Source organism: Grammomys surdaster, unplaced genomic scaffold (assembly GCF_004785775.1).
Source record: "Grammomys surdaster isolate TR1022 unplaced genomic scaffold, NIH_TR_1.0 242, whole genome shotgun sequence".
Classification (NCBI taxonomy): domain Eukaryota; kingdom Metazoa; phylum Chordata; class Mammalia; order Rodentia; family Muridae; genus Grammomys; species Grammomys surdaster.
The window spans coordinates 6,302,933-6,329,772 of NW_021604687.1; the positions used below are offsets into that span (position 1 = coordinate 6,302,933).

The window sequence follows — 26,840 nt, forward strand, 5'->3', positions numbered from 1 at the left end:
ATGACCTGTCCTCACAGGGCTCACTTTCTCACAAATAACATTCAAATAAGAAATACAACAGGCCCTAAGGGACCTATTTGAAAATAAGCAGAAAAAAACATTTCCAGAAATGACTGGCCACAAATAGATTTTGTTACATTCAGTTTTTTTAGTTTTTACTTAATTTTTGTTAACATGCAAAATTACGGTTTTCACTGTAACATTTTCATATGTGTATTATGCTTTGCACACATTAAAAATGTGTTATGTGTTCACGTCACTGCCTTACCAGCTGGTACTTTCTATCCTCACCTAACTTCTCCCTCATGCTCTCCATGTACCTGCATCTTACAGACACAATTGTATGACCAATATTCAATCTAGTTCCACAAGAGACGTTATTTGTTACCTAACCTTGTACCCACCTGCCCCTAGTTTTAGACTCCTTTCTCATTCTATATAAACCCCACCTACTTTCCTGTCATATACATGCATGCATTGTCTAAATGTAAATTCTGAATTTAGAAAAAGGTGTGACATTTGTTTTTCACTCTCTGAGTTATTTTGCTTAATATGATTCCAGGCTTCATTTATTCTCAGATTATATGTATGTGAATGTGTGCCTGCATGTTTTATGTTTTCTTTATACAGTCAGTGTCTGCTGATGGGCACCAGCCTACTTCCACATCTTTGGTATTATGAGGTTATATTAACATGAATGTGCAAGTCTTTCTGTAGTAAGTTGACTTTACTTCTTTCCAGTATATACTGAATAGTGGCAAAGTTAGATCTTATACTAGTTTTGAGTTTCTGGACAAGCCTCCATGATGATTTCCATAGTGGTTGGAGTAGTTTCTATTCCTGCCAGCAGTCTCTAGTTCCACTTCTACTGTATCCTTGTCAGCGAGCGCTGCTGTTTTCTCAGACACAATCATTCTGACTAGAAACAGGTAGAATTATACCATACATCAATCTGCGTTTCTCACTTTCTGAAACAGGGTCTCACTAGGTAGCTTTTGCTGTCCTGGAACTCCTTTATAGACCAGCCTGCCCTTGAACTCAGAGATCTACTTGCTTCTACTTCCCCAGTGCTGGGTTAAATAGCTGTGCCAACATAATCAGCTAATTTTCATTTTATAGATGGATAAGGAGGTTGAACATTATTTCATGTATTTATTGATCAGTGGTATTTCTTAGTTTAGAAACTAAGTCATTTTCCTGTTGATTGACTAACTTGGGGTTGTTTGTGGGAGGGGATTAGTATTTAGGGTTTAGTTCTTCATGGAGTCCAAATGTTAACTCCATCAGATACATATGACAATGATTTTCTCTAACTCTGTAGACTATTTCCTCATTCTACTGTGCGTTTCCTAGTCTGTGAAGATCCATTTTTATTTCATTCAATATTATGTCGTATATGGATTTTCTGTGTTATTAGTGTCATTTTTCAAAAACTTTCTTGTTTATGCCTCTATAAAGTATTTTTCTCGCCGGGCAGTGGTGGCACACACCTTTAATCCCAGCACTTGGGAGGCAGAGGCAGGTAGATTTCTGAGTTCGAGGCCAGCCTGATCTACAGAGTGAGTTCCAGGACAGTCAGGGCTACACAGAGAAACCCTGTCTCGAAAAAAAAAAAAAAAAGTATTTTCCTAGTAGCAGGCCATTTCAAGTCCTATAGTAAGCTGTTTGATCCACTTTTAATTGGTTTTTCTACAGTGAGAGATAGAAATTGAGTTGTATTTTCTACATGCAAATATGCAGATTTCCCAGCATTACTTGTTGAAGATGTTTTCTTCCACATGTTTTTGGTCAATTGTCAAAACTCAGGTAATTGTAACTGAATGTGTGGATGTCTGGATGCTGTATTCCATTCCACTGTTACATGTGACTGTGTTTTGTGCCAGGATCTTAACTCTGTTGCTCCGGCTCCACAGTATATTCTGGATTTGGTACTGTGTTATGCTAGGTAGCTCCCTGTCAGCACTGTTGTGTCTGCTATGTTGACTCTGCTGCTGATTCAGAGGCTTTTGTGCTTTCAGCCAATTTCTCTCCTATTCTTGGAAGAACTGCCCTGGGACTTCATTAAATAATCCAAAAGTTTACAGACTTTTGGGAGTTAAGGGCATTCTCACAACATTAATTCTGTTCGTCTATGCACCTGAGATATCTGGCGTCCTCTCCAGTGTCTTCCTTCACTGTAAAGGTCCTTTATCTCCCTTACTAAGCTGATACCTGTGTATTTTTGTTTTAATTTATTGTGAACAGGACTAGTTTCCTAACTTATTTCTCAGCAAATGTGTTATTAGTAAATAGAAAAGCTAATGATTTCTGTGTGTATTTTGTTTTCTGATTCTTTGCTTAAAGTGTTTCCTAGTAAAGTCTTTTAGTAAAGGATTAGATTAACCATGAATAACAATTTCTTTTTCCTATTTCTAATTGTTTTTGTTTATCTTTGTTTCTCTACTTAATATTCCAAGCATTATACTGAATTAAAAGTGGAGACAGCATTAACTCTTACCTGCTACTGACTTAAGAGGGAATGCTTTCAGTTTACCAAATCTAGTATGTTGGCTAGAGCTTTCCTATTAAAACCTTGTAATGTTGAGGTTTGTTGAATGTTTAGTATCTTCATGATTAAGAAATCATAAAGAGATGTTGAACTTTGCGTTCTATGATATGTTTAAGTTGTCAATGTTCTATTGATTTGGGAGATAGTGGTGCATACCTTTAACCCCAAAACTTGGGAAGGCAGAAGCAGGAGAATCTCTTTGAGTTTGAGGGCAGCCTAGTCTACAAAGTGCGTTCCAGGATAGCCAGGACTACATAGAGAAACCCTCTCTTAAAAAATTAACAACACCACGAAAAAAAAAAACAACCCACTTTTATCATCACTAATTTGGTTACCTTGTATCTTCTCCCTCTTGCTTTAAATTAATTTGGTTAAAAGTTTGTTAGTGCTCCCTTTTTAAAAATTACATTTAGCATAGGGGAAACGGGGAACATGGACATGTCTCAGTCTGTGTGAGAAGGTCAGAGGGAAGTTTGCAGAAATGTCTGCTCTCCACTAACTATAAGGCTCTTAGGAATCAAAGTTATCAGCTTAGCAACAGGCAGAGATAAAGAGAATCTCTAGAGTTGGAGGCCAGCCCGGTCTACACAAGGGCTACATACTGACATTCTGTTTGAAAACAAAATAAGATCATCTGCATTTAGGGTTACGATTGAGAGGAGTGTGCTAATTCAAGTAATTTTGCCAATTGTTTTCCTAACTGGTCCCATTGTTGGTTCTTATTTCTCCATTACTTAAATATCTTAACAAAACCAAGGATAAAGACCTAAATAGAACAAGACACTGAAGGAACATGGAAATCAGCTATAAAGGTCATGGGCAGAATGGACTTGCTGACATAGACGTGCATGAAGAAATGAAGGTAGCAGATACTGCAAGCCTGAGCAGTTCTGAAGAATGTGGTGAAGATTAGGCTGTGAAGGTTCACGGGAAGTTTAGGGATACTGAAAGACAAGCAAAACAACTGGGAGGACAAGGTGTGTGGGGACTACTAGAAGTCTGCAGACCATGAGGACGAGAGTGGACGAGAGGTAATACAAGTTACCACTGTAGGGTAGAAAAGAAGAAGTAGTTGAAGTTGACTTTGAGGTCAAACCTATAGATACGTGTAAAATGTAAAAAACGAAAAGAGGATTATTCTAGGGTCTTTTAAAACAGTGGAACCCTTAGTAAGGCTATCACTATTAATTACCTTAGCCATTCTTAGACATTTAAAAATTTTAAGCTTTCAAGTCTAATTTAACTAAAGGCAGAATATTTTTTAATAGCATAAAAATAGTACTTTAGGAGCTAGACTGATGGCTCAGTGATTAAGAGCATTTTAGTTTTCACTTGCAAGGGACCCAGGTGTACTGCCTAGTACCCACATGGCAGCTAACAACCCACTATTAACTCCAGTTCCAGAAGATCCAATGGCCTCTTCTGGCCTCTGTAGGTAGTACATACATGTGGTGAATAAAACGTACAAGCAGGCAAAATATCTTCACAAATAAGAGTAAATAAATCTTTAAAATATCTACATACATAGACAGATACACCACACACACACACACACACACACACACACACACACATACATTCATACATGTATATATACACACACTTCACGGGACTGGGAGATGATTAAGAGCACTTGGCTCTTGCACTGGACTGAAGCTTGCTGAGTGGGCTAGGTGACTGCCAACTAGCCCTGGGGGTTTGGGGTGGGGTGTCTTCCTATCCCTACCTTCCCATGCTGGCATTCCAAGCATCTATAACCATGCCAGATTCTTTGACATGGGTTCTAGAATCAAACTCACGGCCTTTAGCTTATAGGGCAAGGACTTACTGAATAAGCTCTTTTGTTTGTTTTAAAGTAATGAAATCCTACTATATAAAATTATATCATAAATTTTTAAAAGACTAGGTTTTTAAAAGTCCATCCCCGGGACCAGATGGTTCAGCAGGTAAAAGCACTGCTTCAAAGGGACCAGGTTCAATTCCTAGCATCCATGTGGTAGCTCACATGCATTTTGCATTTCAGGCTGGGGGATTTGTGCCCTCTTCTTGCCTCCATAGGTATCACTTGCAAACACAATCCACAGGGGTACATTCAGGCAAAACATATAAACACATCATAAAGTGAAAATAACATTTTTTAAAAAAAGAAAAGTGCATCCTTGCCTAATGACTGAATAGGCTACATGAAGTGAAATATTCAAAAAGGCATTAAACTTTCCATATAACACGCAAAAAGTAACTTAACTGAAAAGAAAATACACTTATATTTTGAAATGAGTGCTAATCTCATCTTCTAAGTTCTGCTTTAAGAAGTTTTGTGGAAAAAACACTTGCATCAAAATCTGTCCCATCTCCATAGCAGAAGTTATCCTCACAAACTTTAAGTGCAAGTAACTTCAATTTAACTCAAGTCATGTGTCATAATATTTATAAAATATACTTTAAAATACCCAGTTATTATACAATGCTAAAAACATATGAAGAGCTAGTGAGTACTTAAAACAACATAAAATATTTTTTTTGAACCTGGTAAGAGGGCTGGAGAGATGGCTCAGAGGTTAAGAGCACTGACTACTCTTCCAGATGTCCTGTTCAATTCCCAGCAGCCACATGGTGGCTCACAACCATCTGTAATGGAGTCAGAAGCCCTCTTCTGGTGTGCCTGAAGAAAGCAATGGTGTACTCATACACATAAAATAAATAAATAAATCATTAAAGAAAAGAAACTTAAAAAAAAAAGAAAATACTGAACCTGGAAAGACTAAACAAAAAGAACACTGTATCTTTCCATCCTTCTTTGTTAATGATGTAGAACTGTTGTTTATGTGCCTATGAGAAGGTAAGACTGCCTGCACATATTTTAAGGAAGTGAACTAAAAAGTAAAGGTTTACACAGATTGTCCTATGGTATCTAGGACAGCCCTAGAGGCACAAAGCTCTTTGGGTACTCGAGTCCACGAAATCAGCTCTTGTATTTCTAGATATAAAAATTACAGCACAAGAAAGTCGAGCTGTGTTTCGTGACTAGACAACACTGGGTGAAAAAAGCTTTAACCTAATACCTAAAGTCATTATTCAGTACACTTCTACTAAAGATTTCTTTTTCTAAAAGAGTGTCTAAAATTAAAGATTAACAAATGGCAAAACAAATTATGCCACAAGATCACACTATAATTGATAACTGTCTATGAGAAAAGACAAGCACTGTACTCATAACTCTAACAAATCCAACAAAGCTCTTAGAACCTCTTGATATAAATACTTAAACATATGTGTTTCCTCTCCTTCCCTCACTTTATTTCTTTCTTAATGAGGCAGGGATCTCATGCTACACAGATTGCTCTGAACCCTTAACATAATAGAGTATACCTTGAACATGATTCTCCTGGTTCCATTTCTCAAAATGAGCACATGGCACCTCGTCCAGTTTATGACGTGCTGGGGAGCAAACCCAATGCTTCATGCATGATAGTCAAAGATTCTACTAATTGAACTGCATCTTCAGCCTCCTTCATGACTATTTTTTTAAAACACTGTACATGCAAATGTGTGTGGGTAGTATTATGTGTGCATATGCATGTGTAGAATGGAGGACAACCTCAGGTGAGCGCACCAATTAAACTAGAATAGCTGTACAGCAACACACAGGGAGCCTCCTCCTTCTACTTCCTCAGTGCTAGGATTACAAGTAAACACCACATTTGGCATTTTCACATGGGTTTTCAGGATCAAACACAGGTCCTGTAACTGCAAGACAAGTGCTATTCCTACAGAGCCATTCCCCCAGCTCTCTCTCCTCTGACTTCTAATAGTCGCTATATCTTCTACATTTATGTGGTGGTTCTCAACCAGTAGCAACTTCATTCAACAACGATGTAAGAGTAACTGGAGATACACATTTATGTATTTAGGGTGTTTGGAGACAAGAAGTCTCACCGTGTAGCTCTGACTATCCTAAAACTCACTACACAGATCAGGCTGGCCTTGAACTCACAGAGATCTGCCTGCCTCTGTCTCTCAAGTCCTGGTATTAAAGACATGTACCACTATGGCCAGCTAAAAGACATGTTTGATAGTCATGACCTCATGCAGTCAGAGATGATAAATATAGCACAAGGCACTGGAGTCCCTTCTATAACAATGAACTAACTTGCACAATGTGTCAGTAAGAAAAACTGTATATAGATATATCACTTCATCTACAAACAACTCCTAACTGTGGGCATTGCAGTTTTTGACACATTAGAATTTCTTTGGGTTTTGTAACTGATACTGTCCTGGATAAAATAGAAACTCTCACAACTACTGATTTTGGTGACTATTACACGAATTGGTTAATTTGACAAGTCATTTGAGAAGTCTTATAGAACTCTCCACTTAAAAAAACTATATTTACTGAATGTAAATTATATTTTAATAAAGTTGATTGTAATAATGTATGAGGTTAAACAGAAGTATTTATATGAGTGTTATAATAACTAGAAAGTAATTGCATGTGGCATAAAGAAAATATCTGTGAATTAATCTACATACCCTGAGTTCCGGGTTTTGCTGAAGCAGAAGATGAACTCAGTAGCGGATCTGAGGAAGGATCCAAGAAACCTGTTTTATATGAAAGCTGAGCTGCATCTTCTGACAGATTATCTACACTCAGCTTGTTTTGTCTGCTGGTATCTAGAAGATCTTTTCCAAAAAATGCTTCCTAGACAAAGATGAACACATAAGAAAATTATTAGTTCTAAATTCTATAAAGCTAACGTTACCCTGTCATGATTTTGACAACAAAAGTTTTGCATTTAACAATATAAAAACTGAATATAGAAATACACAAAGATCCTGTCAATTCTTTATACGTTGTGTTAAATTAAATTTGATAGATTTCTCAAAAAATTAAACAAATAAAAGACATAATTGTGTTGAATGTGTTTTAAGAAACTGCAAAGATTTAACCAAAACAAAATTAAACAAATAAAAACACAAGGGTGTTGAATATGTTTCTAGAAACGGCAAAATAATTCTATTTTTGGAGACTAATCTATGATCAAATTTTTGTTACTGCCTCTTTAATTCATAGCACAGGCATAGGCACAGTTTCATGATTGTTATCAGTAGCTGTGGATTACCTACTAAGGATACCACAAGATTCTGATCCACTACTGTAGGATCTGCACACCTCTAGTGTCTGTAGTAATCTCATACTGAAGCATACAGCCACATCAGAGGACTTATACTATGAATCTGAGGAACTTCAGACTGTGCATGAACATTGTGTAAGCCACTAAAGGCAGTTGCTTTTAGTTCATGTACACTAGACAAGGCCAGTGCTTCAAGGTGAGTTCTCAGAACAGAGAGCAACAGAGAAAACAAAAGGAGGACCTCAGGACTCCCCTTCATTTGCTTCAACCCAGAAACCCTGAATTTTCTGTTCTGTGGCCTTTCTAGATAAAGGACTCCAGAGAGTTTGCTGGAGCCAGTAACATTTATCATTTACCTGTCACACACACATAAATAGAAGGTTCACAGGTAAAGTAAAAATGGCACCAATGTCTATAGCAGGTAGATGGATAGACATTCACCCTACAAAAAGAAATGGGGAAGTAGGTTGCTGTTCCTTACAGGACTGGAGGTTGAAGCTGGAAGTTGAAACTCAGGCGTGACATATGCTAGGTTAAACATCTATCTCTGAGGTATATCCACACACCAAAATGCAGATTTTTAGAAGCATTTATATGAGGACTAGTGAGATAACTGAGCAGATAAAAGCATATGCAAACAAGCATAAAAACTTCAATTCAATTCCTTGGAATTACACAGTGTAAGGAGAAAATTGACTTCTATAAGTTGTCCTCTGCCCTCCACATGTGTGTTGGGGATACACAAGTACATGGGCACTCATGGACTTGCACCAGCACACATTCACACAATAGACAAGTATTTAAAGGCATATAGACCTATATCATCAAAGAAGGGTTCTAAAGAAGGTTGAAAGGTAGGTCCAACAAAATGTGCAAATGAAGACTTCTGTAAGAATAAAATAAATCACACAAAATTTCTGTGGTAGGAACAAACACATAGAAAATGTTTGTGGCTGGTTTTATGTCAGCTTGACACAATCTATGGTCATTTTGGAAGAAGGAACTTCAATTGAGAAAATGACCCCACCCCCACCAAGTTGGTCTGTAGCCAGTGGTGCATTTCCTTGACTGACTGATATGAGAGAGCCTAGATCACTGAGAGTAGGACCACATAGTGGCACTCCCAGCAGTCCTGAGTGCTATAAAGAGGCAGGTTGAACAAGCCGTGGAATACAAAGCTTCTGCTTTGGACGTGGCTCCTGCACTGACTCCCCTCATCAATGGAGTGTGACCTGAGAGTGTTCAGCTGAGATGAGCCCTTTCCTCCCCAACTTGTTTCTGGTTATGGTGTTTTATTTTAGCAACAAAAACCCTAACGAGGACACCATTAGTGATCCTAATTTTAGAAAGGGCATTGGAGGGCTGAAAAGCAGACTCAGTAGTAAAAGTGCTCACTGCATTAGTGTGAAAAACTGAAAAAGAATCTGTAGAATCCATGAAATGCACATGTCAGCAAGCCTGGTGTTCCTAAGGCAAGATGGAAGGCAGAGATGGGAGAATCCCCATGTGCTCATAAGCCAGCTAGTAAGTTACACACAGTAAAGCAGCAGACAAGAACCTGTCTCAAACAAGATGCAAGGTAAGGACCAATATCTGAAATGGTCCTCTGACCTCTCTCTATTCTAATGCCATGGTCATTCACGCCCGAACACACACGCACATGCACACAGACACACACACCAAACACACACACACACACACACACACACACACACAGACACACAGACACACACAGAGACACACTGGACTGATCTGGCAGAGATCTTATATCTTATTAAAAATTTTCAGATTTTTAAAATAAGCTATTTCACTATGAAATAGTATTTGAAAATCTACAAGGCTACAATCTATAATAATGAAGAATGCTGAAGACTATAAATCATATTTGATATTTGGATAGCAATCACTGGTGTAGTCTCTCAAGTATAAACTTCAATAACCTGAGACCACCATTAATAGTACTTTTAATGACTCGTAGTGACTTTCTTGATATTTATCTGTAATACTCAGATGAACTTGGTAAGTTTTCATGTTTGTAGTTTGTATTAAAGAGAAGCTTCATGTGGTTTTCAACTAGACATTGTGAGTGACTTCAAGAATGAACCACAACCACAAGAGTAGAGACCTAGGCTAGGAGCTATTACAGACACATGGCTATACACAGATGAACAGACGATGCATATGTGGATCTAAGAGACAACTCGTAAAAGTCCATTTACTCCTTCCCCACTGTGGTTCCGGGAACCAAACCCAAGTCATCAGAATTAAGAACAAGAGCTTTTACCTGCTGAGCCATCTCACCAGATTAAGATTCAATATGTTTAGAAGTTCCTTAAAAACCAGACATGTTGGCTCCTGACTGTAATTCTAACACTACAGAGATAGAGGTAAGAAGATAAGCACTTCCAGGTCATACTTGGCTATATACATCCATCAATTTGAGGTCCATCCAGCCTACGTTAAAACTATCTTTATTAAATAAACAAAATACAAGAATCAATTAAATAAACAACATACACACATGCATACAATGAAAAACAGAAGAAACACATAAATAAAAATACAGAGAAGGAAAGCAAGGCCGGGTTTATTTACATGCTCTTTTGCAAACAACCGGCTTCCAAATTCTGGTAGTCGGCTAAAGGAGTTTCCTAAGTAAGGATTGCAAGTAACAAAAACATCCACTGAAGGAGCAGACGATCTTCCCAGTAAATCCCAAAAAGGAATGTCAAAAAAAGAGGTAAGGCCGGGCGGTGGTGGCACACGCCTTTAATCCCAGCACTTGGGAGGTAGAGGCAGGTGGATTTCTGGGTTCAAGAATTCGAGGCTAGCCTGGTCTACAGAGTGAGTTCCAGGACAGCCAGGGCTACACAGAGAAACCCTGTCTGGGGGGGGGAGAAGTAAGAGTACCATGTGTGCCTTCTATCCTGGTTATTAAAAATTAAGGAATCCAGTTAATTGATATGCCACCTGTTTATACTAAAAAGCTAATGTGGGACTGGAAATGGAGAGATGGACCAGTGGCTAAGAGCACTTGTTGCTCTTCCAAAGAGTCCCAGCAACAATATGGCAGCTCACTACTGTATAGAACTCAGTTCCAGGGATTCCAATGTCCTCTTCTGCCCTCTTCTGTGGGCATCAGCAATGATGTACACAAACATAGTTAGAGATAGGCAACACACCCACAGACATGAAATAAAAAAGATTAGCATTTCTCTTTATCTTGTTAAAAACATACAATTAAGCTCTTTTTGCTATTGTTGTTGTTGTTGTTGCTAAATTGATAGGATACTTTTAAATGCAGGTTTAGAAGTTAGGAATGTACTTCAGTGTATGCCAAGATGCATAAAACTTAGGGTTCCAAGACTATCAAGGTTTCTACCTTCATGAAAGAATGAGAGAGAGTTTTATAATAGAGGATTACTTTATCCCTTTTAAAAAACAGAGGAACATATATATAATTTACATGATCAACTGAATTTAAGTAAAAAAAAGTCAAGAGCCAGGTATACTGGTGCATGTCTTCTAATCTATGACTCAGAGGACAGAGGCAGACAGATCTCTGTGGATCATATGGCCAGCCTAAACAGCAAGCTCCAAGTGAGCCAGGGATTCACAGTAAGACCCTGAAGAAAGAGAAATCAGGGAGAGGAGAGGGCAGGAAAAGAACAAAGAAGCATATAAAGACAATCCCCAAAAAAAGAGTATTGTCTTTCCTGAGGGGACGACTCTGGGTAAAATGCTTGTTATTGCATGAGAATCTCAGTTATCTAGGCACCAAGTTAAAGCAAGAGGGTCTACAGCTCAGGGCTGAGTGGATATAGGAGAGTGAGCAGGTACAGGTAGATTCCTGAGGCTCACGGCAAGCCAGAGAGGCCAAAACAGTGAGTGACCTCAACGGTGCGTGATGAGACTATAGCAAAGAAGGAGATGGGGGTTCTGTGAGACACCACAGCAGGTAAAGCATTTGCTGCATAAGCCTGAAAACCAGCTTCCACAATAGAAGAAGAGAACTAAATCCCAAAAGCTGTTATCTGACATCAATGCTTATACCTTAGTAGACACCCACATACACAAGAATAATCATAAATAAAAGAACGGAAAGTAGTTATTAAAGGAAGAGATCAGATGTTAATTTCTAAAAACATATGCACAGGCTTCCTTGCTTACTTATCTCTAACACTGAACTAAAGGCTAATCTCTATAACTAGTCTACAGCCAGGAAGATGCTAGTAGTCTAGGGACTGAGAAGACAGCTCAGTAGCTGAAGTGCTTGCTGTATAAACATGAAGATCTAAGTTCAACCCTTAGAATCTATGTTAACAATTCTGGTGGCCAATGCTTGTGAATCTAGTGCTGAGATTACACCATGCACGGCCTTACTGGCCAACTATCCCAGCACAATCAATGAATCCCAATCACAGTGAAAAAAATATATAAAGGAAGACAGGTTTGGAACAACCCTGCGATTGATCTTTGACCTCTACAGTGAATGTGTCTTCAAATCTGCACTCCAACACACATACACAAAATGAATGTCAGTAACCTAATTACTAAAGAAGAAAACTAAGCAAGTTACCTGGTAATTAAAAATGTATTTTAAAAGCCGAAAGATTTATAAGATCTGTAGATTCTTTGGTTTTCTTTGGCCTAATTCTCTCATTAAAAGTTTCTAGACATGGTAAGCAATTATGAAAGTGATGATTTTTGGCTGCTGAAAACTTTTTCAATTAAATTAATGGCAATAAACTCTACTGATAAATGGAAATATCAATAGGTGCTGGTTTGGCATGTGTACATATACGGATGGTTTTATGTAAGTAAGCAGTATTCCCCATTCTGAAAGTATCTTTGTAATGGCCAACAGCACACTAATGTTTTATTGTATGAACATGAAGATCAACCCTTGGAATCCATGTTTAAAATAGTAAGAAAACATAATATATAAAGATAGAGATAGTAAACTTTATAAAGCTGGAGCATAGCTCAGTGAAATGTAACCACTTGTGTTTACAAGGCTCTGGCGCTGATACGTAGGACATGCATATACATACACCCCTTCATGAGAAAAAACATCAAAGCACACAAAAAACATATATTCATTCTTTGATGGAGCCTGGTAAAGGTCATTCATGGGAACCAGTGAAAAGTTACAGAGAATGAGTGGAATGTTAACAAAAACAAGCATTAAAAAAAAAAAAACACGTTTCCTAAATTTGCAAACCACATAGTAAAATATAAAGCAAAATATTACTTGTAAATAAGCAGGAAAGATTTCTTCAAGCTTATTTTTCCTTTTTCGGTATCTCTTCTTTATTTTCTCAGTGCTCTCAGCAACAGAAACAGGCTCATCAACTAGAGTATCTGGTAACTGCTCCCTCCAGCCTGAAATAAGAGCCATGTTTATAAATATGTGGCGCTTACTTTCTAGAAAAATACAGTAATTTCACAGGTAACCAGCATGCATAATGATGTATAAACAAATTAGCTTTTACATCATATAAAGATCTTAAAGCACATTTCTAAATTTCAAACATATTGAAAATTCTATTTCGTATCTATTTAGTATTAGGACAATTTCTATTCTTTTCTGGGGTATGGAGTCTGGGGTGGTGAAGAGTCTCATTAGGTAGCCCAAGCTGACCTGGAACTCATTCCTAGACCTGGCTGGCCTTGAACTCAGAGATCTACTTGCCTCTGTCTTCCAAGTGGTGGGATTAAAAATATATGGCACCAGGCCTGGCTTCAATTGTTTCTAAGTAAATAGCATTCTCATGCAAAGTAAAAACATGACTTGTTAAACAGTACACTTACAAATTTCATAGGATGAAAACACCAGATATTCAGAACTATGGAGGAAATGGCTACTCACGAGCTCCTAAAGAAAATTCAGTGGGTATGGATATCACTTTTTTTGCAGCTAAAACCAGTATGTTAAAGAAGTAAAACCAAACCAACTCAATAGATCCACTCCCCCAAGGCAAATAGCAAGCAGTTATCACATCATGTGTGAAGGTTTGTATATGCTTGGCCCAGAGAGTAGCACTGTTGGGAGGTGTGGCCTGGTGGGTATGGACTTTAATACCCTCGTCCTATCTGCCTGGGAGTCAGTCTTCCACTAGCAGCCTTCAGATGAAGATGTACAACTCTCAGCTCCTTCTGCACATTCCTGCCTGGATGCTGCCATGTCCCTGACTTAATAATAATGGACTGAACCTGTAAGCCAGCCCTAATTAAATGCTGTCCTTTGTAAGAATTACCTTGGTCATGGTGTCTGTTCACAGCAGTAAAACCCTAACTAAGACATCACGAAATTTGTTTTTTAGCTTTTCTACCAAACATCAAACACCTCTCCTGAGAACTCAAAAAAAAAAAGGAAGATGGCTGAGAGTTTGTTGCAATAAAACAAAACAAAAAACACCCCTGAATCTGTATTATACAGGAAGGTAAAACTGCTTTAAGATTAAGGATTTTAGCTTAAGTAGCTCTAGGAAAATAGGACCTTAGCTTGAAGGGAACAGCTGCAAATTTCTGAAAGAAAACACCTTCAATTAAGTTCTTAAAATTTCTAAAGAATCCTATGCACACACCTCAACAAACATCATGGACTCATACCTGTAAAATCATGAGCCAAAACGAATCTTTACTTCATTAAAGGGGAAAAAAAAAAACCTAAACAGAAAATGAGCCCCACTCCACAAAAAGACTTTCTAGGGGAGAAATAATTAAATAAGCAAATAATGTGTGTTGTCCACCTAACAGATGATTAAATAATGAAGTAGACATAGAGAATGGGCAAAGGTTTCAAAAAATGTATATTCCAAATCAATTACATGAAGAAATAAAAGGTAACTGAAAGCAGAAAGTCTAATATGAATATAAAATAATTAAACAAAGGTAACAATCAAAAAGGTAACAGAAACAGTATTTGAAATAAAAAATTCAACAAATGAATTTGCTTTAGTTTTACTAGTCATAAATAAAAATACTGATCTAAAAACAAGTCTAAAATATTTTCTAAATAATTAAAAACAGAGAAATTCTTTAAGTAGTTATTCTTAAACCCATATTAGGTCAAATCAAAAATAATTTTTCCTCAATGTGAAAAGAAATTTCTGAGTTTACTAAGGTTTCCAAAAAAAAAAAAAAACCACGAGACTAACATTCAAAAGAAAAACATTTTGAAGGCATGCTGTGTTATGCATGTTAGACATCTTTTTGGTTTTGGTTTTTAAGGACAGGCTTCTTCTACACAGCTGTTACTGTCCTGAAACAATATCGAGCTGGCCTTGAACTCAGAGATTTGCCTGCTTCTGCCTCCTGAGAGCAGGAATTAAAGTCCTGTGCCATCACTGTCTGCCCAGTAGAACACTCTAACTCATAGAAAAGTCTGACTTGAACAATGACTTAGCTTTCTTAAGCAAAGGGTAACAAAATGTACCAATGCATTTATAAAGCATAATCCTTAAGATTTGTTGGGCAATTAAATAGCCTGTAAGTTTAATTGTATATTAGGTCACTAAGGCAGGTAAAGACAGGCCTTTGCTAAAGTGGGCAGAGAGCACCTGATACAACTGAGTGAGTTAATTCTTTTACTCTTCTAATTTAGCACAGGAAGCATTTAACAGAGGGAGTGTTAAGGCCTTCAGATGTCAAAGCAAAGGTGGGGAGTATAGATCATCATAGAACGTGAGCTTAGAACTGAAGCAATGAAGGGAAATGGGGGACATGGCGTGTGCCATGAGTGTAGCACTGGGGAGGCTGAAGCAGGAGTATATAAGTTTGTGGTAGCCATGGCCCATGTAGGGAAACTGCCACTAGCCTGAACTATAAGACCAGACCCTATCTCTCCCTCCCTCTCCCCAGTCCCCTCCCAACAAACCCAAAACAAAACAAACAAACAAAAACCAAAAAAAACTCAAAAGAATATATTCTATAGATTGAAACCATAATGCTGCATGTAGCAGTATCATTTTAGTGACTGCTTATTCCAACAGAATATCAATCCCAAGGAGTTAAACCAAAGAAAATCAGCACATACTATCATCTCTACTAGGCAACTGCTCGGAAATAGAGCCTGAAGAATCTTTTCTGACCACAGTTCTTTTGGCTTTTCCTTGCCCCGTTCGACTTCTTTGACGTACCATAAATCCACCAATACCTATATAAAACAGAAAGTGCACAAAGTGATAAATAATTCTAGAATTCCACAGTACAAAGAATGACTTTGTTTTTAATGCTGAAGTTTTTTCAAAATTCAGTTGCTATGTTTAATATAAATTAATAGTCTCTTTTCTTCCATGTGTATGAGTATATTGTATGCAGGCCTGAGTCTATGCGTAGAGGCATACGTGTGTGTGTGTGTGTGTGTGTGTGTGTGTGTGTGTGTGTGTATTCATGTGCATGTATGTGTGGAGGCCAGAAACTGACCTTGGATTTTTTTCCTTGATCTCTGTCTACCTTATATATCGCAGCAAAGAATTTCTCTTTAATCCAGAGGATTTAAATTGATATCATGAATAATTAAGTTCCTCTAAGAATTTCCAGATCATTTTTATTTATGTGTACGTGTGTTATCTGGATTTGTATGAGTTATGTCAGTAACCCTTGTCTTTGACTCCTGAGTAAATGGATTATAGTACATGGTGGTCCACCTAGTTTTTACATGGGTGCTGAGGACCCAAACTTTGCTCAGTCTTATGCTTCCATGGCAAGCACTTTACCTACTGAGCAATCCCTACAGCCTTGAATCTCATTTTTGTACAAAGTAGAGGTTGAAAGTAAAAATAAATGTCAAAGTCATTGTTATCACTTACATCAAACGTGCACAACTTGCCAGTATACAGAAAGAACTACTTGGATTTCCTGTTCTAGACAAGATCAAAATAAATACTAAATAAAAAAATAGATCTTGAATTTTAAAGAACTAATACATCTCTTTCCCCTTCCATAATTGTTAAGTTTTACTTCCTGAGGACAGCATAGCAGATCAGCATGATGAGGATGAAAACTGAACTAAAATACACTAACCCTCACTGATCAATATGACTTCAGTGGTACTGTCTAGCTTTCCCACGTGAGAAAGGCCAGAAGTCACATGACACATGAAGCTCTGTAGATAGGAACACAAAACTACTAACTCAGCTCAGACAAGTCATTTTACTCCTCAGTACGGCAATTCGTTTATTGGTCAAATAGGTGTTATAAACATATAACACTTACCATACCATAAGTATAAGAAAAATGAAATTCATAAAATGCTTAGCAATTTTAACGGTGTATGGCACTAAATCCCATAAGCTTTTGTCATGGTCTACTTGTCCAGTAAAGTGCTTTATAATGCCCCCAAATAAAAGGATGTAGATGTCACCCACATGTGACAAAGAAAGCAGTTTAGACAGAAAACATCATTCTAAAAGATGGTATTCTAAGAGAAACATGCTCTACCTAAAAACATAAGTATACTTGGAAAAATAATAATTAACAAGATGTGAAATCAGGAGCTATGACAGATGTGGTCCATCCATAAGGAAGGTGTCACTGAAAGTCCAGAAAAGCACAAATGGAAATTTCTGACAGAGAGTGCATTAATCTACTGCTTCATGACTAAAAACTACATTAATAAATGGGCTACAACGTATACCTTTTTTGAAATAATGAAAAATAAAAACTGCTTTTTTTTTCTACCCATGAAATATCCTGGAAAAGAAAGATTTAGGGGTAGAAAGATAGGTCAGTGGTTAAAAACCTTACTATTCTTGCAGAGGACTTGGGTTTGGTTCCCAGCACCTACATGGCATCTCATAATTCCTTCTAACTCCAGTTTTAGAATCTCTGGACCCTTAGTGTCCCTGAACTCCCACACTCATATGGTGCACATAACTCACATAAACTCATACACATAAACAAAAATAAACTAAAAAAATGAGAAGAACTTAATGGTATCAACTGCAGTACAAAATCAATAAGTCAAAGAATCTTGCTTTGTTTACCTTTGAGGCTACTTAATTACTGAAATAAAAACATAAAACTCTTTGAAAATGAATGCTTAAAAGAAAATTGATAATGAACAGTATTTATGTTCAACTTTTAAAGTGACTGATGAAGTAAACACATGAATTGCTTTAAAAGCTTATAATAAATAAAAACCAACTAATAACAGGTTTAATAAGTGGTCAACATTTGGGATAATGATTTATTGTCGAGTAGTTACATTTTCAATCTGAAGGATCCATCAGTTCCATGTAGGATGCTAAACATAGTCCCAATTATAAGTCATCATTATTGTTGTTACAATTATCATCATTGGTAAATTAGCCAAGTTTTGTTATACTGAAGTATCTACCTCAGGGCCTAGAGAGATCGCTCAACAACTAAGAACACTGGCTGCTCTTGTGAAGGACCCTGACAATTCCCAGCACCCACATGGTGGCTCACAACTGTTTTTAACTCCGTTCCCAGGGTGTCTGACACCCTCTTATGGCCTGTGGGCACTAGGCATTCACATGATGCATTTACATACATGCAAGCAAAACACCAATACACATTTCAGTGGGAGGGAGGAAGGGAGAGAGACGGAGACAGAGACAGAGACAGAGCGAGGGGTACTCTACCTGGTCTGTATGGTTTTCTTTTTCTCTTTTTTATGCCATCCGTTCCTTCGACTCCCTTAGGTTCATCATCTCCAGGTTCCCGTTCAGGACTAGATTCAGATTTTCCATCACAATCCATAAGTTCTCCTTCTAGAAAATGTAAATATACAGATGAAACTGTATATTCTATCAAATACAGAAAACTACAAAACATAACAAAATGAAACAAACAAAAGAAACAAGCAAAGCAAAACATCATCAAGCCATTCTAATCGTTAGCACCTAGAGTGGCTAAGAAGTAAAGAGAAGATGGCAGGTGCCCAAGGATGGGGTGGGCATCATCCTGCATGTGTTGTGTTCCCAGGGAGTGTGACATAATGACTTAAAAAAGGGAAATGGCCCAGTGGTAGTGACCCATGCCTTTAATCCCAGGTACAAGCAGCCAAATCTCAAAGAGTTCAAAGCCAGCCTGGTATATAGAACTAGTTCCTGGGCTGCCAGGGCTACACAGAGAAACCCAGTAAGGGAGAGGAAAACAAAGAGGAAACAAACAATCACTTTGTTTTTTTAAGTAATCTTTGTATTTAATATCAAGAACTAGGATCCAAGATTTATCTAGTTTGTCTACTGATAAGACTTCAAATTTTGTCATACAATATGCATTTAACTGGACAATGATTATGGCTTTATTTCTGAGTCAAATAAAAATAATCGCTCCAAAATAAACACACCAAATATAATCATCTTGGAAACAATTTCTGTTATATTTAATGTTGCTACTAAAATTCTTTATTACTTCACAATTTCAGATAGAAAATGTCTACAAAACATCAGGTTACAAAGTTTAGAGGAGGGCTTATGCCGACAAATCAGCAAACTGAAGTGAATTGCTCTGAATGACCTTATTCATAAGCTTTACAAACATAATGCTCTTAAGAGATTTCAATCACAAAAGTAGTTCCATATGAGAAGACACGCACACACAAGTCTAAGAACATCACTCAGAGAGGAAGTATCCCAAGAAAATTAATGAGCTTACCTCGACTATCATCCATTTCACCATCTCTTGAATGTTCTGACTGGATGTCTGGAGGGGTCTGAAGGACAGCCACACTATTCTGATTTATAATCTTCAATTTCAGTTTTGGTTTTGTGCGTTTTCTCCTGGGAGCTGTGACAGTGAGGCTCTGTAGCTGATTCATCCCTGACTCGGTCAGACATACACCGTCCTGGGTGTAGGTCTTAGGTGGGTCTAAGATTACAAACGCAAGGACACACATTGAGCAAGGACACACATTGAAGCTTTCATTTTAAACTGACTGATAATTAAAACTGACTGATTAATATTCCAACATCTACATGGTAAGAAGATACAATTATACATCTACTGAGCAATTATACAAAATGCTCAGACTAAAGATTTCAATAACATTGAAAACACTGATAACTTTTTAGGACTAGAGGCAGATGTGTGTTAACAAAAAAATGGGTGTACTGAAAGCATCTTGGCTTCCATGAATTATGGCCACTTTTAGGAAGAAGACCCTGGAGCAACAGGTGCTGTAGCCACTCAAATAATAAGCTTTCTCCTAGTGAAGACCAAAATGTAAGTAAAAGAATTGAATATACTTCAGAAGCCCATCTGGAAAAACAGTATCAATTTGACCACCTACAAAGAGTGGCAGACACTGTAAAAACCTGCCCCCTTAAGTACAATGATTTACATGTATTGAAACCCATAATACACTGTTTTTGTATGCTAGCTTAAAATATTAGTAAGATCATAAATTCTGCAGATTCAACCTTTAATGTGAAAACTTGTTTATTAAAACAATTTCAATATAATCCAAATGTTTTCATATCAGAAATATTGTCAAAATACTAAAGGATAAGTCTATCATAAAAATGCCATGTCATCTTTCTAAGTTATCAGAGAAAAATTTGTAAAATATCAATTAATACTAAATGAGTGCTTAAACAAGCCCTCTTTTTCTCCTTACTGACAACTAAGCACGCACAATACCCAGCTGAGTGAAGGCAAGCATGATACTAACAATTAATCCAAAGAGCTATTATTTTCATTATTTTCTGAAAATTATAGGAATTTCATCAAAATGAGATATGAACATTTTATACATTAATTCTCAAAACTAACATCAGACAAACCACTTAATTTCATTTAAGCATCAAGTCAGTTAAGAATTAAGCATATGCATTTTCAAAAAGAAAACCATTTCCAATTTTACCTAGCTCTTTTACTTTTGTGACGATCTGTGCCACAAGAGAAGAGTCACAGCAGTCTGAGGAAGGCACTGAACAGAAAAAGAACCAATCAGGAAATGTTTGAGAAAAAAGTCTTATACAGGTTTAAAATTTCAGTGATTGCACACATATCATTCTACAAATGTGTCAGTACTATAGGATGTTAATTCTTAATTGGGGGGGGGTGTATATGCCAATCAAATACTATACCCATGTGCTCCATCCATCCCAACTCCAAAAACAGCTTTTAGGTTTTCAAAGGCATTATCTCATGAATTAATTTTCAACTGGCTTTTGAGAGAAGGTCTCAGTACTTAGCTGAGCCTGGCCTGCTATTCACCATGTACTACAGACTAGCTCGGCTGTACTAGCCTGCTGCCTCAGCCCCCCCAAGCACTGAGATTACTGGTGCTCACTATTATGCTCAGCTTCCAAAACAGGGAGCATAGAGCAGAAAACCAGCAGAGACTAAATGGGGGACTCCTGAATACAATAACCCACAAGGTTAAACCTTGAGAGCAAAATTCTATTTTATATTTAATTTGCATATGCTTCATTTTTCATTATATAATCATTTTAATAGAGCTTGGATAGGAAGGATATTATAGTACAAAACAACTTCTATTTCTCAAATCAAGGAAACACAGGGCAGTATTACTCATAGTTTATGTTACTATCTTACCATTAGACACAGGCATATAGGGTCTGCACATGCTACAATCAAAACCAATGTCTGCTACATTTTCCACTTCCTCCTCAGTATTTAAGTTTTGACAAACTGCATGCATCCACCTAAAACAAGACATTTACACATTTAAAAGAAGTGAGTATTCTAGAAACTAAACTCTTTTTTAAACAACAGGAGTTGACAGTCCTCAAACCTAAAGTCCCGAATCTCAAATATCTCGCTTCTTGCCTAACTATGACTACCAACACACAAGATCTTTCCTTGTTCTGAGAAGTCAAGAAAAAGTAATGAGAACAAACTCAAAGGAGAAATCATATGCATGTTAGTAGAGGGACAATATCCAATAGTGATCAAATGCTGAAAGACAAAGATAGCAAAGAAGCTAATTAGGTCGGGCAAGAATATAGAAGAGTACAATTAGAATGTATGCATGTAAGTGTGCAACCTGCATCTAACAAGGAACAGATATACTGCATGTCAAGTAAAGAGGGCCTTGCTTTAGAGCAGTTCATAGCTGAGTGCTACAAAAACAACACAACTTATTTACAATAATCCTGCACCACCGATGAATTAAGGCTAAGACTGTATATTCAGTGCTAAATGCTGACAGTCCTGATAAAGACAAAGGAGCAGTCTGTGCTATGAAGGTGTACATTGTAGTCAGGAAGATCGAGATCTGGAGTGTTAGTAGGGAAATGCTGAGGAAAAAAAGAAGAGTGGAGAAGAGATTTAGAAATTCTCCACAAGAAAATGCATATATGCAAACACTAATTATGCATCTAATTTCAAGAGACTGATAAACCATCAAAAGGCCCCCAATTGAAAAACTGAAGTGTCTAAAATTGAAAATTTTAAAATAGTAATGTAGTCTGGAAGCTTCTAATAGACTAAAAATCTAGAAAGCAATGTTTTGTTCCCTAAATTTATGATCAAGGAAAGTAATTTTCTATGTTCCTTTACTACATTTGAGGAGAAAAATGCTTTAAAGACAGCAAAGGCAGTAAAGGGGCCCAGTACCTATCGCACTGTCTACACTGCAGAATGAGGTCCTCTTCTCTGTAGTTCCGACAGCAGACTGGGCAGGAGGACAGACTGGCACAAGGAGCACACTGTGTGTAATTGTTTTGCCATTCACATCTCAGGCCTGCAGATGTTGCTCCACAGTGTCTGCACGAAACACACCTGAAATCCAAAGCCCCCGCAAAAGTGTCAAGTTTATTTCATATTAAAGCGTAGAACTCGAGATGCAACGAGTGCACAGAATGAGAGCAGAGGTACAGAACTTGAAAGAATGACAAAGTCACATGAATCCTAGGGTACCATTTGCATTTCCAGCCTCCTTTGGGAACTGTCTGCAATGGAGGGTCTAGGCAGTAGGTATGGTAGCTTATGTCACAGTCGTCACACAGCAAGAGTCTCCCGGGGTCAGTTGCCTTCCCACAGGCCTCACACACAGTGCACTCAAGACATCTCCAACCTTTGCTAAGAACCACCTTAGTGATCTGTAAAAGGAAAATAAAATCCATGTGATTGCTTTATGTATTTAACTTAGAAATCACTTTTGTTTAACGAGGACACTGCATGCATTTCCACTGTGCTTACATACACACATACAGAACAGGAGCAGGTAGACATTACTATGCTCAAATACTAGGAGCCCACCTGATCAACACAACCATTGAAAGAGGTTCATATTTTAACACCATCTGAGTCACCATAACTGCTTAATACTTTGGATTTAATTCCATTATTTTTACACGTATGGTGACTGAGTAAGCTGTCCTACTACTATTGAAAAGATTTGAAACTACATCAACAAAATCTCTGTACACGTTTCTATGAATGGGATTAAATGCTTCTGAAATTTATGATTATAGTATGACAGATCTACCAAATAAGATCCTAAATTATTCCTTTGAAATCAACTGTTTCCCTACCAAAGAGAGGGAAAATTTTCACAACAAAGTACTAATTTCTCAGGGACATTTATGGAATATTTCAGGTCATGAGGCTTGGACTTATATAGCTCACCTTTACTCATTTATTTCTGTCTCAAAGATCTGAATCGGCAGGATTTTTGAGAATCTCTACATTCCTAATAAAATCCTCAAAGAAGTTACACCATGAAAAATTAATGTACTAATATAAAGGTTTTTTTTTTATTTTTTTGTTTTATTTAGTTTTTGCTTTTCAGGACAGGGTTTTCTCTGTGCAAATGGACCAGATGAGCATGGAACTCAAGATATCTGCCTAACTCTGCCTCCCAAGTGCTGGGATTAAAGGTGTATTTCACCACTATCCTGCACAGAATCAACTTCTTAAATGTCTTGAAAAGCATAAATTTCCCAAGTGACAATGGAATAGGAAAGAGTAAAGGTATATACAGAAAATTTAGATCATGTGGAATGAGAAAGCCTAAAAGCTACTGAGAAAGAAACAGAATGAGAATGTCTTTATTTGTTGCACAAGTACAAAGGTTCATAAGCACAAAACTTTCTATCTACCCCAAATAGTAAAATATAGCAGTACAGCATCCATATTACACAGAAAAGTATAAAGCATAATACCTAACCTAGCTAAGTGAGTTATCAGGTAAAAAGGCAGAAGGTCATTCACACACTCGAGCTAGAGATTTAGCTCCAGCACACTCCTAAAGCTCAGCTAGCAATATATGGAATGGAGGAAGAATACGACCCAATAAGGCCAAAGGACTGTGTGCAGGCCAAGTTAAGGATGTACGAAGGACCACATGTCAGATGGCACAGATTAGAGCAAGGCAAGACAGTACACTACCCAGGGAAAAAGGCATTTGAGAAAGTAATCTGATAGGATGGTGTATGTGCAGTGGACTAAAAACAAACAATAAGAATAGAGAGTTACTTATGATTATGGTCTTCTTGCTATAAAAACCCAGAAAAGACAAAAGCCACGGTTCATTACTTAGATCTACAGTGAACATTTACCGCATGATAGCCAGTGTTTTTCTGAATCAGCTGTCCAGCAACACTCTACCATGAAGATGTAATAGGAAGAAATGAATTATATGTTGAAAGACAAATCTAAATTTGATTATTCAGAGTAGTGAGTCAGCAATGTCAGACACTGCTAAAGCAGAACTATAGAATATTCCACAAAAGAAGACAGTAAAGGAGTAAGTGAATGCTGCAGATACAGAGCTTAATAAGGCTGAGGTTTTGATGTTTAAATCTATCTCCTTATTACCTTGATTAACATATTTCTTTTAAATGTCTGAAATTACCAAAATATAATATATTATACTTTGCCAAATGAAGGACCAAAAAGAAAAGGCAGAGTGGAATAGTACAGTAAACTGCATGCTGACCAGGAAAGGAAAAGCTCATAGACTGGGGACTACCTAGGGCAGCTCTGCCAAGTGTTCCTCAGGTCAGAACGACTTTCAGGGCCCTGCTGCTGCTAAGAGCTAATTCATTGGCTGCATCTTAATTTATTCACAGTTGTACAGTATTTTACAGACCATATGACATAAAGTGACATCACTATAGTAACATTAAGCAAATAATGCTTCTATTTTCTTGTATTTTAAACTATTTCCTATTTTGATTTCTAAAATAGTAGATGTTCCATAGCTGCAACCCACACAAACAACAACACACTCTATTATTTTTAAGAGCTTAGGGGTGTTAACCCTAAATATATGGAAATATCAACTTTAGAATCAAGGCTCTTTGGTTCCATGCTTTATGTACGACAAGTGCTATTGCCACAATAAGAAATAAGCCTGGAAGATGTGCCTTGAATATTTCTTGATATACCTTTGTTTCTTTGTTTGTATTTATTAGTGTGTGTGCATGTTCATTTGTGTCTATGTGCACATGTGTACCTGTGGAGGTCAAAGGACAGGGCACCCTCACTCTTACAACCTTTATATGGATTTCAGGGTTGAACTCAGGCATCTCATGATCACCTTTGTTTCTCCAATTAGTAGGTCTGTAGTCAAAATAGTATCAGTAGTACAAAAGAAACCACAGGAAGCTAGAAAAGCATGTATTTAAACTCTACCTTTTTAGAAGATTTATTTATTTATATACATCTATATATTTATATAAATATATTATATAAACTTATATATTTATTTACATAAATTATATATATATATTTGTATACAGTCTTCTGCCTTCGTGTAAGCCTACATGCCAGAAGAGGTTGTAAGCCACCTGTGGTTGCTGAGAATTGAAATCAGGACTTCAAGAAGAGCAGTCAGTGCTCTTAACATCTGAGCTATCTTTCCAGCCCCCTATTTCATATTCCATATAAAAGTTCAATTAGTTTAGTTGAAAATGGAAATTGTTAAAAAGAAATCCACAGAAGTTCTGGGTGATGTTTCTAAACTTTAACTTTCCTCTGAAAATTGCTACCATGGTCAAGGGAAATGACTATATTAAGACATCATTGGGTTCATAAACTTTAAAATCACATCTTGAAAGGAATTATATTTGATATCTTCAGTAGTTTTCTGGAGTCAAATCTCAACACATTTTGAATATGAAGACACAATGAAGAAAGTTTCTTCTATGTATGTATAACTTTTTAAAAACTAGCATTAAATAATTTGGGATTTAAATGTTTTTGTTTTGCATTAAATACAGTATTTGCTTGTAAAAGTGTATGTGAGGCAGCTCCCAGGGTCTAAACCAACAGCCTGGGAGCACTTAGCGGGGGATACAGGGCTTCAGCTGAATATGTAAAAGTGGAGGGCCCTGCTGGGCATAGGTGGAAGAAGAGAACCTTGACCTCATGAAGGCTGGATGCCCCAGGGGGTGGGAATTTTGAGGGTGGGGAGGTGGGAGTGGGGGGGGTAGATAGAGGTTACATCCACAGAGAAGAAGGAGGAGGGGCGAGGGGATCGGGGATTCCGAGGGGGTGGTGGGGGATGGGGTAAGGGGACAACATAGGAAATGTAAATAAATCATCCAATAAATAAAAAATAAAAAATAAAAAAATAAAAAAAAAAGAAAAGAAAAAAAAGTGTATGTGAGGAAGGGCTGAGGAAGCTATGTGGGAGAGACATGGACAGTCATACAAAGTTATGACTACAAGCTACCAGTTGTCCCGTAGTCAAGGAACAACTGAACAAAGTACACTAACCTCTCAGTAAACAGTCATAAGATAAGTTGTCTTAAGAGTAAATATCTACATTTTAATGCCTTTTCAATACAATGCCAGGATAATTTGCATAAATCAAGACCACAGATTTTTAGGAACTAATTTATTGAGGGAACAAATACTTAAAAACAGTAAAGTACTAAAATATTGCCACATATGCATAATACCAACAAATACTTGATCTAAATATTGTCATATTATGCATAATAGATAATTAGTTTTAAGAACTGAGACAACCATATTAGCGCTGAAACAAAATAAAACTTCATTTGCTTTTGCTAGAACTAGGGATATGGCTTGAAGGGTAAAGGCCCTTAACACCAAGCCTGGTAATCTAAGGTGATCCAAAAGACCCATATAGATGGTAAAAAAAGAGAACCAACTCCTGCAAGTTATTCTCTGACTTCAACTATCCACATGCACAAATGTGCAGAAACACACACACACATGCATGCACATGCACACACATG

At 37.2% G+C, this 26,840-nt stretch overlaps 1 protein-coding gene across 5 annotated transcripts in view; it reads right to left on the reverse strand.

Annotated features, from left to right (window-relative positions):
* Kmt2c (lysine methyltransferase 2C) overlaps positions 1 to 26,840 on the reverse strand; it is a 207,847-nt gene that overhangs the window by 58,582 nt on the left and 122,425 nt on the right. For all 5 annotated transcript variants that reach the window (XM_028774733.1, XM_028774728.1, XM_028774730.1 and 2 more), the window contains exons 19-27: positions 22,546 to 22,727; positions 22,243 to 22,407; positions 21,220 to 21,329; positions 20,522 to 20,587; positions 19,315 to 19,527; positions 18,297 to 18,425; positions 15,725 to 15,844; positions 12,938 to 13,068; positions 7,082 to 7,250 (exon numbers count right to left, since the gene is read on the reverse strand). In XM_028774733.1, coding sequence (XP_028630566.1) covers positions 7,082 to 7,250; positions 12,938 to 13,068; positions 15,725 to 15,844; positions 18,297 to 18,425; positions 19,315 to 19,527; positions 20,522 to 20,587; positions 21,220 to 21,329; positions 22,243 to 22,407; positions 22,546 to 22,727 — 1,285 coding nt within the window. The remainder of the gene's footprint in view (positions 1 to 7,081; positions 7,251 to 12,937; positions 13,069 to 15,724; positions 15,845 to 18,296; positions 18,426 to 19,314; positions 19,528 to 20,521; positions 20,588 to 21,219; positions 21,330 to 22,242; positions 22,408 to 22,545; positions 22,728 to 26,840) is intronic.